Raw genomic sequence first — 21488 nt, forward strand, 5'->3', positions numbered from 1 at the left:
GGAAAAAAAGATCTACTCTCTTGATTACATTTCCAGCAAAGTTTAGAGAAATAATTGTCCACTTTTAGCAGTCAGGATTGGAGTGGTGTTCCTAGAATAAGACATCTTGTAATAGTTTTCTCTGATATTTGGAATAAATTTAATATTCTTCCATTGGAATTCTCATTGTTGCATGTGGTGGTTATGATCTGTGGATGATCTGTCTCATTCTGGCTTCCATGACAAAATCTGTTCGGTTGTTTGCATTTCTTTGCCTTCAAATCCAGTGGGCTTTGAGAGATTCCCCACCATTTAATGATGGACTTATTCTCAAGTGTTTTCATTGGTACCTTCATTCTAAGACCTCTTAAAATCTTCCAGAACCTTACTTTGTTGGGCAAATATCTGAATATAGAACATTCCACAGAGGAAAAATTATTCCACTTTTCTATGGTGAAGTAAATGTCATTTAGGAAAGAAACATTACCTATTGTCAGAAACCTTTACCTTTCTTTAACACTTTCTGTCTTTCATTTACTACAAACTCCCCCCCCCTTATTTTCCTTATTCCTTTTTTCAAGAAGTATCCTTAATAATATCAGTGAATGTAGAAAGTGTTTTGCTGTTTTTCTTATACCATCATAGCATAAGGGAAATTGAAATATGCTACCTTACTTCCATGGCTTCTTATTAATCCAGTAAATTCCTACTGCTGTAATAAAATCAGAAAAAACTCTGGTAACCTCCTCCTAGTTAAAACAGAGCTAGAACCAGAATTTTTATTTCTATTTTTCACATTTTTGGAAAACCAAGTTTGGTGAAACTGAATATCATCTGAGATTCCCCTTATAAATGTACTAACACACTTAACATTTTCTTGTAGGAATGTTCACAAGATTATGTTGTAAAAAATTATTTCTACTACTACCTGTTCAGAATTTCTGCTGCAATGGGCCAGGAAGTTTTCTACATCACATTTCTTCCATTCACTTACTGGATCATTAATGCCTATGTTGCAAGGAGACTGATAATTATGTGGTCGGTAAGTGTTCACATTATTCACAATTTAATATGTTGTTGCTAATTTTCTCTATCTAACTGTTTTTAAATTAAAGCATGTAAAAGCCCCATTAATTGCTTCTGTGCTCATTTCTCTCCATTTGGACTGAGACAATAAGATCATTGGTGTAGAATTCACAAACAATGTTATAAACTGTTTATTTCCAGAAGGGTTCATGCCTGATGCAAACTGTGTATCTCCTGATATAGTCTCTTCCACATGCTTACAAACGGACACTTCATGGAAGGAATGTTGGGATGAACAGCCACATAAGAGGGTTTCATACTGTTGAAACTGGTTTTCATATATATAAGCCTGCTGGAATTGAATCAATGCAGCCTTTACATATGGAGAGAATATTAGTTCAACTGTTCCTTTTCATTGTAGTAATTCTTAGGAGGATTAGAATAGCTGATCAAGAACAGTGGTAGTCTTTGCTGCTTTGTACTCTATTCAAGTATCGGATTTTCATTTTTACATCTCTGAATGTAGTAGTGCCCTCTGCTGTTCTCAAACAGTTAACAGAGTTGAATTGGTGACTTCTGTTAAGCATTTTGTATTCCATCAACTTAAGAGAGCTTACTTGCAGGACAAAGGCATTCCATGTTCTGCAATGAAACCATATATAAAATCGATGGTACCAGAGATGAGAGTGTATAAGAATGTCTCTTCCTACATACACAGACTCCTTGACTGTGTAAGCCTTTCCCCTTCTTGGCAGACGGTGGCAATGATAGTGGAACATTTTTTTTAATCAACAAAGTATTTGACTCCTTGATTTGCTGAGAAGGCCTGTAAGTCTGACATGAGAGTAAAATGAAAGAAGCCACTGCAACTCTGATTTTCTGGATTTTCCTGGCTTGTCAAAATGAATGAATGAGTGAGTGAGTGAATGAATATTAAGATGCATTCATATAGGTGTGCTGTAAATTGTGGAGTGCAAGCCTTACCAGTACTCTCACACAAAATCATGTATCAAGGTTTAAGTTTAGGGTTTGTGTAGAAAAATAGAGACATTTGCACAGGAGAACATAATTTTACTGTGTGTGACATGATGTTTTTAATAATCCAACAACTCTGGAACTCATAAAGTGATTTCACAGTGTCCACCAGTGGATATATTTCCTGACTACCCAGAATGAAAAGGATAAGTGTAATTTAAAGAGACCAGACCATACAACACATCTTCCAGTAGACCCACTCCCTATCCAGGACCAATCTCTGCTCTCTGTTTCAGGTATGCTTTGAAAGTATCATAGGCTTTATGTTCTACACTGGTGTTCTGGTGTTGCTACATTTGTAGCATGTGAGTGAATATAGCCAGTTTTCTTTGTAAAAAGGCCTAAGCTAAAATGTTCAAGGAACAATAATGCTGCCATTTTCCGGCTATTGTCTTGGCGTTTCATACTGTAATTCTCTGAATGCATTGATTTGGCTGGATGATATCAAGCCCTTTTTCAGAAAACTGAACTTAGTTAGATGGTTGTAGAAATAGACAGGCTTTCAGTCTTCTTTTATTGCTTTAAAACATTTCTGTGTATCTAAATTGTTACAATCTAAGTGCTTTCTCTTTCTTATTTGTTTGTTTGATTTATTTATACCCTATTATTCTACTCAAATGAGCACTTAAGAAAGCTAGCATAAGTTAAAAACTTGATTTCTTTTTTAAAATGGAAATGGATGCTAAAATCAATAACCAATTAAAACCTCAGCAAAAGAGAAGGTTCTTTGCCGACTTTTTTCACTGCTAAGAGAGTGAGGGGCTAAACATAACTTCTGAAGTAATGAGTTCTATACCTTTCCATCAACCTTCTACCAGGGACCTGATAAGGAACATTTTGGCAACAGGAGCTTCTTTGAAATGATTTCTGCAGACTTTACAGGCTGGACAGGTGCATAATAGGAGATAAGATCCTTCAGGTTGTCAGGGCCTTAAAGGTCAATAAAGTCCCTTACTGTATCTAGCAGGGAGCTGGCCAACAGTGCAGAACAACAACAACAACAACAACAACAACAACAACAACAACAACAACAACAATAATAATAATAATAATAATAATAATAATAATAATAATAAAGTTGGAATGGACCTTGGAGGTCATTGAATCCAACCCCCTACTCAGGCAGGAAACCCTACACCATTTTGGACAAATGGCTGTCCAGTCTCTTCTTAAAAACTTCCAGTGTTGGAGCATTCACTGCTTCTGGAGGCAGGTTGTTCCATTGGTTAATTGTTCTAACTGTCAGGAAGTTTCTCCTTAGTTCTAGGTTGCTTTTCTTCTTGATTAATTTCCATCTGTTGCTTCTTGTCCTGCCCTCAGGCGCTTTGGAGAACAGTTTGACTCCCTCTTCTTTGTGGCAACCCCTGAGATATTGGAACACTGCTATCATGTCCCCCCTAGTCCTTCTCATCATTAAACTAGACATACCCAATTCCAGCAACCGTTCCTCATATGTTTTAGCCTCAGTCCCCTAACCATCTCTTCTCTGTACTCTTTCTAGAGTCTCAGCATCTTTTTTACATCATGGTGACCAAAACTGGATGCAGTATTCCAAGTGTGGCCTTACCAAGCATTGTAAAGTGGTATAAATACTTCACGTGATCTTGATTCTATCCCTCTGTTAATGCAGCCCAGCACTGAGTTGGCTTTTTTGGCAGCTGCAGCATGAGATTGTATTTTGTATTTTGTATCAGTACTTGTATTCAGTCAACAACCCTTCTGCACCAATTATAACATTAAGGCATTTCTCAGCCATGTGCCTCATTTTATATATGTAGAACACAGTTTTTAGGGCTCAAGTAAGAACTAGTAACAATTATTACACATACATTTCAATTGATTGTAACAATAATTGATTGATTATGTGCCATCAAATTATTTTTGACTCCTAATGACCACCTAGATAGATTTTCTCCATGAACCAATGTTAAATACAAAGTTCAAATATTTAACAGTGGGTGTATGAGGAAACAGAAGCGAGAGAAGGGGAGTTGCAGTTTACTTTTTTTTCTTTTTAATTTAAACCTAGTAGTCTTTTTTTTGCATTATTGTTTTTTCTCTTGCTTACTTTCTTACACTTTATTATGCTTTAGTAAAACATTTTAAAAATATTACCTTATAAATATATTCAGGCATGAATAACACCCACAGTAAATAGGTGGAAGAGCTGAGCCTGAATTGACAATACATCCCCTGGAGAGTGTTTAGTGCAAGCTAATAAGTTTCAGAAAAGAGAGATTCCTCATGTTGGACATCTGCAAACCTTTAATGATTTGAACAGCGATGGCAATAATGATAGTCAATATTGTCAGTGCTTATATAAGAATTATCCCAGCATTTTCATAATCCATCTCATTTTGATAGAGAGCCTGTAGTTCTCTGTGTACTATTGAACCAGCATACCTACTATAACCAGGACAGTCCCAGGGGGTGCTGGGAATTGCAATTCAGCAATGTCTGGAGTCTCACCAATAGGAGAGTGCAAAGTGGACTGGACTGGCTTCAAAACATTTCTTTTTTCTTCTATAATGAAGTTGATCTGAGTGTTCTGGAAATGATTTGGCATTTTCAGAAATACATGGTCTGGGACATGATGTTCTGTATGTGCTAGAACACATCTCTAGCTACATATTTCCAAGTTTTTCATTATAGTAATTGCATCTGTTGATTCCTCAGGATTTCACAATCCAAATTAGTGGCTATTTGTATTTAACTTTTAAAGTCTGAGCTTTATTGCTTTTGGCTTAATATATTAATGTCTTGATATCTGTCTTGACATGAGGCTACTTATAAGAACTAGAACAGCGGAGAAAACACGTACTACAAAGTGTACAAAGTACTACAAAGTCAGATATTAAACTGAAATAGCTTTATTTTTTAAAAATAAAAGAAGCTAAAATAGCATGCATCATTGTTGTTAATAATGATACAGGATCTCAAAATGTCCACATACATCCTGAGATAATATGACTTCTGCAAAATAAATACTTAAAGGTTGTAGAAGTTAGTGAAGGCTAAAATGGCTACTATTTGCAGATTTTATTTTCATATGAAATGCCAAGTTTTAAGTCAGCCTTCCTCAATGTGCATAACTCCCAACCCTGTGACAAGTGTGTTGATATCTGATATCTCTGGAGTGTGTAAAGATGAAGAAGATTGTCAAACATGAAGCCCCCTTTTTTCACGACTAATGAATTTTAAGAATTCCTGCAAACAAGGAACCACAACGCTGGAGGGATGGCAGAGAAGGGACATTCACCAGGCTTTAGAATGGAACTCAGTCTAATGGTTTGTATGTTTCATTGCTTGAGATCCTGACGGTTGCTAGGAAAGCTCATGGTCAAAATAATTGCAATAATTACATGTACACAAGGGATTTCTCCAACCTCAGATTATCAAATGCGTTCTTCTCCAAAACCTAAGCTATTGATGCAGACAACTGGTCACAACTATTGGTGAAAGGATTTTATGTCACGCCTATCGAAAATTGTATGATTGTTAAAAAAAAACCAATGGTAGTTTATATGAGCATATTTTTGCCATTTTGTTTTGTAGAACTGAGTTGTCAAGTATAAGTTAAGCTGAATGCAGTAAGAATGGAATGCTTAAAAAAGTGTGTAATAAACCAAAAGAAATCAGGTCAAAAATGAGTGGGTGATGAATGAATACAAAAGTGAGTGACCAATATAACATTTTATTAAAATTGCACGTCACCTGGCTCTTAATATGAAAGAACTATATTAAAATGAGTTGGTCATATATGATGAATGAGTGAGAGCCAGATAACAAAATAAATAAATATGATAAATAAATATGTTAACTTACTGGAAAAGTGAATCAATCGAGAGGGAGCAGAGTAATGAGAAAATCATGGTTGTATGGAGATTCTCCAAAAAGAGAGATTAGAAGATTAATTGGAAAAAAAGAATGTATGACATAAATTATGGATACAGCGGAAGGCAGTGATGGTTTTCAAAGAGAGAAATATATGGAAAACTATGGTAAATAGCATTGGTATAAACTATATTTAGCTGCATTTCCTTTTCTTATCTCATGCCTTTACTTTACTTTATTTATTATTTATTATTCATTTTCTGTGCTTTGCTTAATGTTATCTCTCCCGGAAGGCAGTAGTGTAAAGACTAATATGTGTTTGGGTATGTGTTTGTATGTGTGTATGATATATGTATGTATGTATGCCTGTATGTAACTATACCATCAGAGAAGAAAGGTAGCCCAATTGTAAGTAGCAGGAGTAAAAACAGATCAGTCCAACCAATCAATCTTTCTGCTTAAAATTTGAATAATAGGACGACTAGAGTGTTGTTTGTTGTTGTATTATTAAAAAAATTCAAATGACTTTAAATGAGTCCTGGTGATTCTGGAGCAATCTGTGTTCTCTAAATTGCCTAATTAAGTAGCTTGATGCAACTGTCTTCTCTTACAGTCAATGCTTCCCTCTAAAATTAGGCCTGCTTCCAAACTGAAAAGCTTTTATATTGGAGGTTACATTTAGAGTTAAACTAATAGCCCCCATAACAGAGTATTGGGAGGGTAAATGTGATTGAGTCTGTTTGATTGTTTCAGTGTGAAATATGAGACAAAGTTCTTCCATAGATTATTATAATTATACAGTAGACAGGAGGGTATAAACAGCATGTTCCCAATGGCTTTATTTTTGAGGGAATAAAACTGAGAGATTGTTTTTATGCTGAGCTCAAACTTTCCCGTTAATGCTCATTAGGTATTCTTTAATAATCTAAACCTTGCTGCTTCATCAGCTTTTGACAGCATAAATAATGCTGAGGTTCAGTCAGATACTCATGCTTAAGATTCTAGCCAGTTAGGTTTACTTTGCAAGTACCAATTACATTTATTTTAAGATATACCTCATCTTTTATCATTCTACCCTTCTTTGAATAAAACATTACATTTTCAATTGTTGCAATAGATAAAATTGAGGAGGAGGGGTGGCAAGAAGATTGTTGGCAGTATTAATAGCTAACAAGGTATAGCTAAACCAGACTTTACCTTACCTAATTGAAATAACACCACTGCACAATTATTTTGCTCTCTGCCTTGCATCAAAGCAGAGATGGGATAACTATAGCCTATAAAAAAACCTGAAACCCCTACTTTACATTCATAACCACACCACAGGAAATTATAAATTATAAGCAGCACATCTGAAGCTAGGCAGGAAACACAATAAGATAATCTTCAGTTAGATGCAATATCTTAATGATAACCTCTAACCAAATTTCATGACATTGCTACTTCTTGTAGCCTCCAGTTGCTGAAAATATTATCAACTAATATTTAAGGAAACATGTGTTCCCAGGTTGATTGGTTTGGTATTTGAGCATTTGCTATTCCTTTTCTCTTTTTTTGATTTGGATATGGATATTTATAAGGTTGGAAAATACATGCAAAGTGCACTGTATTAAGCAACAAATACCAATGTTTTATAGCACCTTAAGGCCAATTTATTTTGGCATAAGTATTTCTTAACTTACTTCATTGATTCAGATAGATTTGCTCAAGTGGGAATAAGTCATACATCTGCCACAAGAAATACGTTTATCCTCTAGGTACAATGTGTCTTTGTTTTTATGCTGCATCATAAAACTAACCCATCTACTCCTTTGGGAAGACTCTGGGCACTGTACATGCTTCCTATCACCATCTATCTCCTACTCTAAAAATTAAAAGCAGGAGGAGAGTTTCTAGGAGAGCATTTTTTTTCTGACTTCTGCCTCTGTACCTAATTCATTCTGTTTTGGGAAAGTTTTTCTGTTGATGGACAGAAAGAGTTTTAAGCCTCTTTATTATTCTAACATTTCATTAGATTGGAAACAACAAAAGCAAAAGACTAGGCTAGTGAGTATGTACAGTAGTCGTATTCAACTTAGATTGTGCTGCTTCCAAATAAACTGATAATACTTTCTTGTGAAAGCAAATCTTGACTTTTGATTGATTGATTGTGGGCTGTCAAGTCTTTGTCACTGCTAGCAACCACACAGAAAGATTTTCTCCATGATGATCTGTCCCTAACCTACTCCTTCAGTTGTGCACCCTTTGCTGCTGTTAAGTATGTCCACTGTGCTGCTGGTTATCCTCTTCTATTCTTTTCTTCCTCCTTTCTTGCAATGCAGAGTAAGTAGAGTATTTGACAGAATGGCAATGGAGAAACGGTGAATCTTTTCTCAGGTCCTGTAGTCAACTGATTAATATGTAACCTAGAAATTGCCACAAGTAAGATGATTTCTTTGTGATTTGAACTAATAATTTCTTGATATTAGCTTGGCAGGAGAGTCTTCTCTTTCTCTGCAACCAGCAAACAAAAACAGAAGTTTGTTGGAGGCTGGAGAGAAAGACATTTCTGTCCATTCTTTGCCACATTAATGTGACAGGGGCATGGGAAACAAGGGACAAGGGAGTAGAAGCCACATGCTGGATAATAGTTGTCCCAACTCTGTTTATTGCCATCCTCCTGAAAATCTCAGGCTTTTTCCAGTTGGATTTAATCTACCAAATTTCTTCCTTTCAGACTGTCTCCATTCATTCTAGTAGCTTAGGCTAGCCATTAATCATCACAAGTATTTTTGCAGGCGTTTTGAAAAATGTCAGTATCTAAAAGCTTTGGAGAGGGGACTGTTTCTTCACCTGGGGGATAAAAAAACATATGATATTGCTACCAGTGTCACCTGAGGAGCTTGTATGGAGGTGGTCCTCATTATATATTGAGTTACAGTATTTGCCATGTATGATTGGAAAAATCAGAGTGATGCTATATTGATTTAAGGAGACTTCCATGACCTAGTTCATTTATCAGATTTTTATTTTTGAAAAATCAAATTTTTCAGGATCATGAAGTTCTTTGCTACCAAACCCACTTAAAATTTTGACTGCATGGCAGGTTTCAGTTACATTTTACCTTTTGATTGCCAGAAAGCAGCACAAGTTGTGAGATCCAGTCTCTCATTTGCCATGCTTAGGTGGATGCCAGGTGGTGCCTGGAAAAGAACTACTAAGTTAGTAGTAAGCTACTTCACCAAAGCAGAAGCTAAGGTCAGGCTTCTGGTATGAAAGATTGAAGACCTCCTGCCCTGCAGATTCGGCAGTCTGCTATAATCTGCAGAGCATCTAATACTGAAGATCATTTCAACTTTGCTGGAGGACTATTTCACCCATGCAAATATATTGGCGGCAGGGCCCACATAGCTTTCTGAAATTGCCATATCTGTTTGAAATATACAAGAGGTACATTTGAATCTTCTACCCCAGTGTTTCCCAAACTTGACAATTTTAAGGCAGGAGGACTTCAACTCCCAGAATTCCACAGCCAGCAATGCGGGCTGTGGAATTCTGGGAGTTGAAGTCCACATGCCTTAAAATTGTCAAGTTTGGGAAACACTGTTCTACCCCAACATCAAATCAGCAAAAACTTCTCATTCATTAAAGCAGGATAACATACGGTAGCAGGCAATATCAGGGAACTTGATGTAGTGATGGAAGTTTTTTTAAAATAATAACAATAACAACAACAATAAAAAATAGAATTAGAATAACAGAGTTGAAAGGGACCTTGGAAGTCTTCTACTCCAACCCCCTGCTCAGGCAAGCACTATATCATTTCAGACAAATGGTTGTCCAATCTCTTCTTAAAAGCTTCCAGTGTTGGAGCATTCACAACTTCTGGAGGCAGGTTGTTCAACTAATTAATTGTTCTAAGTGACAGGAAATTTCTCTTTGGTTAGTTTCCATCCATTGCTTGTCCTGCCTTCAGGTCCTTTGGAGAATAGCTTAACTCCCTTTTAATGGTTAAATATTTTATTTTACGAGATGGCTAGGATCTAGCAGACTTTGTTTTTAAAAATGTAAACTATTTCATTGTATGCTAATTTCAGTCTAATGAAAGCTTAACTGGTGAAGGCTGCTATTGATCCCAAATAAAGAATAAAAATGCATTTTGAAGTCATTGTTATATTACACATATAGCATTAGCTGTTTCTCTGCTTCTTAGCCATTTACAGTTTCATTTTGATTTTCAATGGCTTATTTTTGAATATCTATTCTGAACAAAAATAGTCATTTCTGTTCCATGAAAGTAATTTGTAAACGTATAAAAGTGGTAAGCATTTTTTAAAAAGCCATTTCCCCCCAAATCTCCAGATGTATACTGTTGATAAAAAGACCCAGTGATATTTTTTCTATGATCTTGACCTTGAGACCCAAATGGTAACTCTGTTATCTGTCATTTTAGTATTCCATGGTCATGAAAAGAATTGTAGCACATCTGAAGCAAGTGATTTATGCAGATATTGAAGATGAACATTACAATCCATAGATCTCCAATCTTAAATTTTCAAGGCTTCTGAAAATTTTTTCCCCTGTGAGATTAGGAGTGGTAGAATTTTGAAGTTATTGCTGACAATCAGACTTGATGCCATGGTGTTCTTCATGCTTCCAGGTCACTCACGTACTTTAGTTCTTCTTTGAACTTAAAAAGGAATTGTATATAACTTGTGAACTTCATTTCATGAAGGAAGGTGGACCAAAAGAGCAGAAAAGATCTTGATATTAAAGCTGGAAATAGGATAAAATTTAATTCAGCTGGCACCTCTTATTTACTAAATGCTGGGGGGGAGGGAGGAAGGGGAAACTTGCTTATATCAACTAAGAGTGGATATATCTAGCATCCAAACCACATCTATTTTTTTCATAAGTCAAGTGTATTCTACTTCATTCATTTTCTCCCGCCATTTTAAAATCACTAAGTAAATTATTACTAGAATTAAACACCCAGAAGAGTTTTATATAAAATGCAAGAAAGTAAAAAAAATAAAGGAAAAAGAGAGTGAGAGAGATGCATGTGGGACAATATTTGATAGAGAAACGATGAAAAATATAATCAATAGACATTTTCTAGAATACAAAGCATCACCTTGCAACAGGATGTGGCACTAATTTGTCCAATGTACTCTCCATAGAAGTTTTTAATCTTTCTTTTGGGGGGAGCCAGGTGGGGGGGGGGTTGAGAGGACAAAGCTTAGAAGTTATTTTTTCTGTGATGGCCCATGCCCATGGATTGGCCTCACTCCAGAGGTCAAGTTGGCATAAAACTCCCCTAGAGAGCTATTAGAGAATGAAGGAATGGGAACTCTTAGCTTGTGGATTAGACTTTAAATGTTTTCTGCTTTGATTGATATGTTTATTATATTTCTATTTCTATATTGTCATCCATCAGGAGTTTGTTATATAATTAGGTCAATATACAGTACAAAATTGATAAATGAACAAACACTACTCTATTTTTAATATTTTAGCTCAACATAGTTTGTGTTACCTTTGCTCAAGGATGCACTAAGAAAACTACATTCCCCAAAAATGGAAACACATTTTCTTTTTAGGTGTAACTTGTTATGTTTGAAGTTATTATGTTCTCGGTTGTGACTTTCAAACATTTGGCTTACTGCATTTATGATGCATTGCTTTAGCATTACATTGACTTGTTTTGTTATTTTTAAATGTGTAATGTCACTGCTTAATGTTCCTGCCATTATTGATATTTTGTATTTTTAAATTACAATATTATTACTCCTGGAAGGGTCTTTGATGGTGCATAGAACAGCTTGGTTCTTCTGTTTTAGGGCAAGGGAAAAAAAGGGGGGTATAAGGGGTATAAGGTATAAGCCTTCCTCAGGCTTTCTATCTGGGCCTTGTAAAAATATTTATTAGTCTGAGATTTGATAGGTCAGTCTTTATGAGCAAGAGATAAATTCATTCATTACAGATGAATTAGACTTTTAATTCATATAATTCCAAGCACACCTTTCTCTATATGTCTAGGAATTATGGCCTCTGGAGCTGATCAGGGTAGGTTCCTTCAACTACTTATCTTGAATCTTTGGGCAAATCTCTATCTCTCATTTTAAACTTTAAATAATGTTTTGGAGCCAGGCTGTCTGAAAGACCATCTTTCTTCCATTATATCTACCCGGCCCACCAGAACAGGAATGTAGAGTATTAGGGATCTACATCTGGCGGGACCATGTAAAGTGTCTTGTTGATGGTGGCTCCTCCCTATGGGGCATAGGGAGATACAATTGCCCCCTCCCCCGTTGCTTTTTTGAGAGATGCCAAAGACATAGCTGTTCAAAAGGCCTGGAGATCCCAAATGGAGAGAGAACCGATTAAGTGGCTGATCTGGTGGTATTGTTGGGAGGGAAGGGGGGCTATGGTTTTTATGTTGTGGTTTCTAATGTAAGCCGCCCAAAGTCACCTGTGTATGAGTAGGGCAGCCATGTAAATTTGTTTACTACATAAATAAATAAACAAGAAAATGTCTCTTTGCTCTCTTCAGGTAACTATGTATATTGGTCAAGTCATGAAAGATCTTCTGAAGTGGCCTCGTCCTCATTCACCACCTGTTGTCAAACTAGAAAAGAAGACTAATGCAGAATATGGAATGCCATCCACACATGCAATGGCAGCCACTGTAATCTCTTTCACTTTTGTGTCTGTGACTGCAAACCAGTACAAGGTAGGAAGCAGCAATTCTGATTTAATCTAGTCAAGTTGCATAAACAAATTTCATTGCCTTATTTGGTCAAATACCAGTCCTTCCATTTTAAGCCTCAAGTATTTCAGTGGCATTAGCCCCATTTTTGTTTCATCCTCTTCCTTTTTGTGTATTGTTCTTCGTCACAGTCATAACAAACTTTTCACTGTGGCTGAGAAAAGTCATTCCTAGGAATATGGAACTATTTTACATCCTCAATCACATTTCTGTAAAATTAGGATCTTTTGTCCCTTTTTTATCACAGGGGATGGGCACTACTTGGTTAGTCTTTCAGTTGTGGAGATATTTCTTTAGAATTCTTCATTTAGCTTGGGATGCGTTGGAGGCTTCTTTTGGAATGGAATCACTTGATATTATCTACAAAAAAAATTCACCATCTATCATCTTCAGGTAAGTCATCCAAATAAGGCCCCTGGGAAGTCATTGTCTGAGTTGTTTCATCTTAGGTTTAGGACAGGAAGATTCTAATTCTTTACATTTATGGTATCCTCAAGCTAAATTGTGGATGGACTGTTTTCTGTTAGGTGATTAATAAATATTTTATTAACATTCTTTTCCCTTATATTTTTAGTATCCACTTGAACTTGGACTGTTGGGAGCCTTCTTATTTTCATCTCTGGTAGGCCTCAGCAGAATTTACACAGGAATGCACACAGTGCTGGTAAGTTTTTACCTTGGGTAACTGTTAGGAGATTAGAGGCAAGAAAGACAAATCATGAAATGCTTATGATGCCATCATTACTTAAATTACAGAATTTTGATGCAAGTCCATAATTGTGCAGTTATTGTGATGATATCATCATGTGTATGTCATCATTTAGGAGTCATTATGGTTTGCAGTAAATATTACTGAGTCTCTCTATATTACTCCTAATGATATGCCTATGTTGGTTGTTGATTTTTCCTTCCCTGCAATGTCAGTATAAATGGACAAATATATATAATAAATGATTAATAAAAATAATAATTTCTAAAACATAGTAGATTTTCCTTCTTGAAAAAATATGTAGTTAAATTTCCAGAAGCAATTTATTTTTCTTCATTTTCTCTCATGCCTCTCCTAAGCTTTCCACTTAAACAAGCCCAAGGAATTCTAGCTTGATGTCTTCATAAACCAGGATTTGAAAATCAAGAACAAATAATAATTTGGTATTCTGTGTCTCAAAGGAACAATAAGCCAAAATCCCCAGCTTGTTACTCTATAGCAGGCATGTCAAACCCTCTCTCAATCCAGCGTATCACTGAAAAGTTGGGGGAGACATTAAGAATAGGAAGGGCTATGGATAGAGCAGCAAAGTATAACAGCAAAGTTAAATACAAAGCACTAAGTTAATTTTGTTTCTAATACAAGCTCAAAGAATCTGTAGACATTTCTCAAATCTGAACCTAAATAATAGAAAATTTGTTTCTTCATGATTCAAGGCTTTGCTCACTTTATATGCCTTTAGGTAGTGTCTAACACTGCCATTTGAACCTTTACTTTTCTTGAAGTGTGATCTAATCAAACTGGAAAAAATTATGAAATAAAGCTCCATTATTTTAAAACATCTTGTTTGCTACATAGTGCGGCTCTAATTGAGTGCATTTATTGAGAGTTAGACTTAATGTTATTTACGGGATGGGAAGAAAAACTCAAGACATTTTAATGATAATTTCAGCTTACTCATATAAGCATCTTAAATAATTGTAGCCGCTAATGGCTACATTTGTTTATTCATTACTATGAATTCTGATGGAAACATCTTGACCTTACTAGATCAAGACATCTAGTTTAGAACAGAGAATTCTCTCTTCCCCATTATAGAACTTAGTTATCCCAATTAGTCAGTCAATCAGTTAAAATTCTCTGCATATTTTTTTTCAGTATGTGATGATAGAAAAAAAATACTTCTTTAAAACATGAAGAAACTGATTAAAAAAGAAATTTGTTGGTTGTCTTAAAGAGCATCATGACCTTAATGAAATTATATGTCAAATTATCTCAGTAACTTACAATTCTGTGAATAGTAAGAAATGAAATTAAAGATAAATGAATAAATGTTTTGCAGTTTGCAGCTACTTATATATATAACGTGTTAATGTGGTCATGTTTCTAGAATAAAATACTACGTTTATCTCCAAAAGTCTTAACTAGAATTTTCTGATTAGTTCAGTAGTTTCTTTTCTCCCACCCGAGTATGACCCAGGCTTTTTCTGACAAAGGAATAACAATCTTTTGCACTCCTGGTTACCATTAAATAATATGATAGCCCATTCCCCTCTCACCACCTAAAAATCTTATGAGTTCTTGCTACAAATTACTAATCTCATAAAATTTCATTACACGGGAGAATAAGAAACATGGGAGTAGTTGGAGGTAAAGAACACACTCTGGTGCCAGGGACAGCAAAGTTCTTGATCTGCGTGTCATGTATAATTTTCTTTGGCATTCAGTTGAATGAATGGAGAGCTTCAGAGTGGGAGAATGGAATACGAGCGTTGGTGTACCTTTTTCTGTTCCTGAATTCCATGTAATCAGCCAGAGTTATGAGGAGACTGTATTCAAGTTTTCATGAGATGCAATATGCTATCAAAGCAGAATCCCAGGATATAAAATGTATTCAGATTCAGATTCAAAATGTTTTCCAGAAGGGAAGACGATAGAGTTGTGTGGGTGGCCTATTTTCTACTTTCTTTTTGAAGCCGTCCATGTGTTTACATACATGCCTAAATCCAGCCTTTCTGCATTGTTATATTCATTTTCTCTGTTCCAATTTAAGTTATTTCCAAAGTGGTTTAAATTTAAATTTAACCAGTTTACACACATAAGTAAAAGTAAATTCTCCCAAATCAAACTTGACTCCTGATTTTTACACAAACACATTTGTGAGGTTTTCCTAGAGTCAGAAATGACTTTCTATCACCTTTTTCTAGGATAGTTTTCAATTTCCTAGTTTAGCAGGGATTTCTTCCTGTCAGCCATTCAAGTAGTAACCCAGTTCAAGCTAAACATCTAAAAGGATAATATAAGACAATGCTACTGGATGTATAGCACAGTGGTTCTCAACCTTTTTAATGCCGCGACCCCCAACCGTTCGTAAGTCGAGGACTACTCAACCGGTTGTAAGTCGGGGACTACTCAACTGGTACAGCACTGTTTGCAGAATGGGACTTTTGGCGGGCTCAGCAGGGCAGAGACAGCCTGGACAATTCCTATTGGCTTTTTTTTTTATTGAAAATTTTTTAAAATTTTTACAAATAGGGAAAAGAAAAAACAAAAAACAAAAAACAACCCTACCCAACCACCCCAACCCTCCCACTCCATCTCCCCAACCTTCCCAGAGCTGAATATAGGCTTAATTAAAATTTCTAAAGATCTTAAAAAGAAATTAAAAAAGTATAAACCATAAATATATCTAAATACATTACATAAGCTTATGAGATAATTAAAAATAATATATATGTAAAAAAGAAAAGCATAAATATTAAAAAAGAAAAATGCTTAAAAAAAAGAAAAGAGAAAAGAAAGAAGAAAAGATGTATATATATATATAAAAAAAGTAAAATAAGATAAAATAAAAATAAGAAGTATAAGGAAAGAGAAGAAAAAAAATACAATCTATAAAATATTAAGATTTATATATAAGTTATTAAAAAACTAAATAATATTTTTTTATATCCAACTTATGTTGTATAAAATCTATCTATTTTTCCCATACCGCAAAAAACTTCTCTTGCAATTGATCCTTTAAAAAAGCCGAAATCTTTGCCATTTCCGCCAAATAAGAAACTTTAAAAAACCATTCTTGTAAAGTAGGCAAAGATTCCTTCTTCCAGTATTGCCCTACTAACAGCCTTGCGGCTGTAATTAAATTTAACATCAGTATAACCTCCTTAACATCACAATCAGTAACGATACCCAACACAAACAAATTCTTTGAATATTCCACCATATCTTAATCCAAAATGCTTTTATATTTTTACACGACCACCAAATATGATAATAAGTAGCATCCAAACAACCACATCTCCAACATTTAGGCTGTAAGTCAGGATACATACGAGACATTTTTTGTGGATCAAGGTGCCATCTATAAAACATTTTGTAAAAATTCTCCCTTAAGTTCTGGGCTTGTGTAAATTTAACATTCCTCACCCAGATGGTTTCCCAGGTATCTAGTAGAACTGGTTCACCAAAATTTTGTGCCCATTTAATCATACATTCTTTAATTAATTCTGGTTCTGAATCCAGTTCTACTAGCACCCCATAGATTCTCTTAATATGAGTTCGCCTTTGGTCTTTTACTTGTTTAAAAAAATTTTCATCTTCCCTAAGCAAACCCATATTACGATCTATCTTCCATCTATCCACTATTTGTCTATACCGAAACCATGAATATGTAATATTTTCGTGTGCTAAATCTTCCAAAGATTTTAACTGCCAATTTTTACCATCCCATCTGAGTAATTGTGCATAAGAAACACTATCCATCTTAACTCCTCTCCTTATCCCCTCTATCGCATGCCAAGGTATAGCCCATAATGGTATTTTAAAATCACTTTTATAATATTTCCTCCAAACCCGAAGTAAAGAAATCCTTATAATATGAGATTTAAAAACCCGGTCAACTTTTTTATTAAAAATTAAATAGGCATGCCATCCAAAAAGTAAATCCCAACCCTCCAAGTGAAGTATTTCTACATTTGTTAAATTAACCCAATCACTAAGTAATGTTAAAACCACAGCATCATAATACAATTTCAAATTCGGTACCTTGAGTCCACCTCTCTCACGAATATCTTGCATAATTTTAAGCTTTACTCTTGGTTTTTTCCCTGCCCAAATAAATTTATTGATGCCTTTCTGCCATTCATTTAAGTTAACCTTATTCTTTAAAATAGGTATCATTTGAAATAAAAAAATAAACTTTGGCAGGACATTCATTTTAATCACAGCAATTCTTCCCATAAGGGATAATTGCAACTTCTCCCAATTTTTCAAATCTCTTTGTATCCTGACCCACAACCTTTCATAATTATTTTTATACAATTTTACATTAGAAACAGATAAAGTGACCCCCAAATATTTTATCTTATCAACAACTTCAAAGTCTGTCAAGTTAACCAGAGTCTGCTTATCCAAATTAGTCATATTTTTGGGTAATATTTTAGTCTTATTATTATTAATTCTAAATCCCGAAACCCGTCCATATTGGTAAATCAATTGTAACAACTCTACTACAGAATAGGTAGGTTGAGACAAAGTAACCACCAAGTCGTCTGCAAAAGCTCTTAGTTTATATTCTTTTTTATTAACTTCTATTCCTTTTATTTCCTGAGATTCTCGAATTTTAATCAGCAGAATTTCCAAAGTTAAAACAAACAGTAGTGGTGACAATGGACATCCCTGTCTTGTCCCTTTTTCTATTGTAAAAACCTCTGATAAACCCCCGTTGACTATAAGTTGTGCCGTTTGTTTTTGATATATAGCACCAAGAGCTTGTAAAATTTTTTCTCCAAAATTCATATCTTCAATTAATCTTAACATAAACTGCCAACTCAATTGGTCAAAAGCTTTTTCAGCATCTAAAAATATCAGTCCTGCAGAAACTTGATTATTCTTATCTAAATATTCTAATAAGTTAATAATTTGTCTAACGTTATTCTTCATATACCTACCAGTTATAAAACCCGTTTGGTCCTTATGTATAAGCTGGTGCAAAACCCTCATAAGCCTGTTGGCTAAAATTTTTGCAAAAATCTTATAATCTACATTTGAAAGAGATATAGGTCTATAATTCTTTGGTAAAGTAAGATCCTGATCTTCTTTTGGAATTAAAGATATAAAGGCTCTGCCCCATGACGGAGGAGTCTCTAAACCCTGTAATATATTATTAAAAAGCTCACATAAAGGTTGAATCATCTCTTCTAGAAAAGTTTTATAATAAATAAATGTCAGGCCATCCGTACCCGGTGCTTTACCTAATTTTAATTCCTTAATCACTGTCACAATTTCCTCACTAGTAATTAAACCATTAATTTCTTGTTTCTGATCTTCTGTTAATTTGGGGAAGTTGGCTTCACTTAAATAATTATTTATATCTAAAGTTTGTACGTTAGTACTCTTATATAGTTTTTGATAATAATCTAAAAAAGATTTCTTAATCAACTCCTTCTGATACACCAATTTACCATTATAATTTATTTTGTCTATAATTCTCTGTCTCTGTTTCTTTCTCAATTGATAAGCCAACCATCTCCCTGGTTTGTTAGCATTACAAAATGTATTTTGTTTCATATACAATAAGTTAGTTGCAGTTTGATCAGCCGTCAACATATTAAATTGTGTTTTGAGCAATTTTATAGATTCTTTAACCTTTTCATCTGTGGGGTTTAGAATCAAAAATTTTTCTTTTAGTTTAATCTCATCTTCCAAATCCTTACGTTTCTGAATCTGCTTTTGTCTCTGAGCACTATTCATTTGTATCAAAATCCCACGCATGAAGGCTTTACCTGCATCCCATACCATTGACATTGAAGTTCCTTTATGCATATTTAAAACAAAATAGTCCTTTAGATGTTCCTTTAATTTTTGAATATTCTTTTCTTGTCTAAATAAATTCTCATTCACCCTCCACGATCTCCTCTCCTCTTTTTCATCAACCAACTCCATCCAAATTGGACTGTGATCCGTCAACGTCCTAGGAAAAATTTTTACATTCTTTACCCTAAAATATAAATCAGTTGTAATAAAAAAAAAGTCAATTCTTGGAAAGGATTGATGTCTATCTGAAAAGAAAGTAAAGTCTCTCTCCTCCTGGTTACGTTCACACCAATAGTCTCGCAGCTCCCAGTCCTCTCTCAAGTCAAAAAAAGCTTTGGGTAGTTTAGCCTGTTTAAAAAAAGTGGAAGATCCTTTTTTGTCTCTTTGTATATCTAACACACCATTCCAGTCTCCCATTAATATCACAGATCTATAATCCAACAAAGTTAATTTCTGATGCAACAATCTATAAAATTGTTCCTGTTGTTGGTTTGGTGCATACAGTCCCACTATAAGTATTTTCTTACCATATAAACCAACTTCAATCATAACATATCTCCCTTGAGGATCAGATTCTACCAAGCAGGCTGATAAGTTTTGCTTAACATAAATGACTACACCCCCTTTTTTCCCAGGAGCAGAAGATACAAAATGAGATCCCAAACGAGAATTGACTAAATATTTTTGATCTTTAAGTAAAATATGTGTTTCCTGCAAACAAATAATATCATTATTATGTTGCTTTAAGTAGTAAAAGATTTTCTTTCTCTTTTGCGGGGAATTGAGGCCGTTAACATTCCAAGTCAGGAGCTTTACCATCTCCCTTAACCAGAAGCCTGGAGAAGACTGCCTGAAGGTCTGCCATTGAAGAATGTGTTGCAGAACTCTTGGGTCTTGCTCCTCCCACCGGCAACGAAGCACTTTCTTGAAGAGATTCTTTAACTTCTTTCTTTTGTTGTTCCTTTTCCTTGCGTCTATGTGCTGCACGGGTCATTCTTTGCTCTTTGATCTCTGTTTGTCGCAACCATTCCATCTGTAACTTTCCAGCAACCATCACACCTAATCCTTCAGACTGCTGTTCTGCCTCTTTAGCATCCAGAACTTTCTGAATCATGGATGACGATGAGCCTGCTCCCAGGACCGAAGTATAAAACTCCTTTGCTTTAGTAACTGTGTTAAGTCTATAACACGTCCCCGCATGGCTCAAAACAATACCCATCGGAATCTCCCATCTGAATGGCATCATTCTTGTTTTAAGTTCATTAGCTAAAAAAGCAAAATCTTTTCTATTTCTTAAAATTTTAGATGGGATCTCCTTTAAAATGATAACATCTTGAGCAGCAATCTGGAACCTCTTATTATAAAAAGCTTGTATGATTTCATTGCGCAGAGATCTCTTTGCAAAATAAATCACCACATCTCTTGGTAAGTTCTTCTGTTTTGCGACCCAGGAGTTAACTCTGTAAATTTTTTCCACTTCTCTACGTAATCCATCTTTCTCCCTATTCAAAACGACAGCAAGGTCATTAACCACAATCTCTATCAAATCTTGATTCATATCCTCTTTCAGACCCCTGATTCTTAGGGCATATTCCATTTCCCTGTACTGAGACATAGCAATATCATCTTGTGAGATTTCCATCTTTTTTTCCATACCTTCAAATTTATCTTCCAGGATATCAACTTTGTCTACGACCTCTTCCACTCTAGAATCAAGCTTCTCAACCACAGAGGCCAATCCTGATAAAGCCATAACTATATCTTGCCTCAAAATAGTGTTATTCTGCTCTAAAAGGTTCTTCATTTCTCCTCTAATTTGAATTTTGTTCTGATCTAAAAGCTCCTTCATTTCCCCTCTAATTTCAGATTTGTTCTGATCTAGAAGCTCCTTCATTTCCTCTCTGATTTGGGTTACAGCATTTCCCATTATATCTTTCATGTCTTGTACAGATAATACTGGCAAAGGAGGAGAAGATGGTGGTGTAGCTTTAGGTTGTTGTACTGGTAAGATTGCAGGAGAAGAAGCCACCTTAGGAACTGTAGAAACTGCTTGCCTCTTTGAAGCCATTTTTTAAAAAGATCTTGTTCCCTCTTTCTTCCTTCTTAAAAAAAAGTACTAAAATCCTCAAAAATTAAAAAAGAACAAAGGAGAGTCCAAAAGAAACTTTAAAACCACAAAACCACTTTCAGAAAAAGGTTTAGAAAGTTTAAAAGAGAAAGAACTATATAATCCATTACATTCCGTTTAACTCGCTTCTTTCCGGAAAAAAAAAAAAACACTTTCAAATCGCCATTTTACTTTCACTCTCCAGACCGACAAAGAACAAAAGAAAAAGAAAT

At 35.0% G+C, this 21488-nt stretch overlaps 1 protein-coding gene across 3 annotated transcripts in view; it reads left to right on the forward strand.

Annotated features, from left to right (window-relative positions):
* The window catches only part of SGPP2 (sphingosine-1-phosphate phosphatase 2), a 50120-nt gene that overhangs the window by 24234 nt on the left and 4398 nt on the right, over nt 1-21488 (forward strand). For all 3 annotated transcript variants that reach the window (XM_039342474.1, XM_039342475.1, XM_039342476.1), the window contains exons 2-4: nt 863-1021; nt 12407-12586; nt 13197-13286. In XM_039342474.1, coding sequence (XP_039198408.1) covers nt 863-1021; nt 12407-12586; nt 13197-13286 — 429 coding nt within the window. The remainder of the gene's footprint in view (nt 1-862; nt 1022-12406; nt 12587-13196; nt 13287-21488) is intronic.

This window comes from Crotalus tigris, unplaced genomic scaffold (genome assembly GCF_016545835.1).
Source record: "Crotalus tigris isolate CLP2741 ecotype Arizona unplaced genomic scaffold, ASM1654583v1 scf7180000017792.2578787, whole genome shotgun sequence".
Classification (NCBI taxonomy): Eukaryota; Metazoa; Chordata; class Lepidosauria; order Squamata; family Viperidae; genus Crotalus; species Crotalus tigris.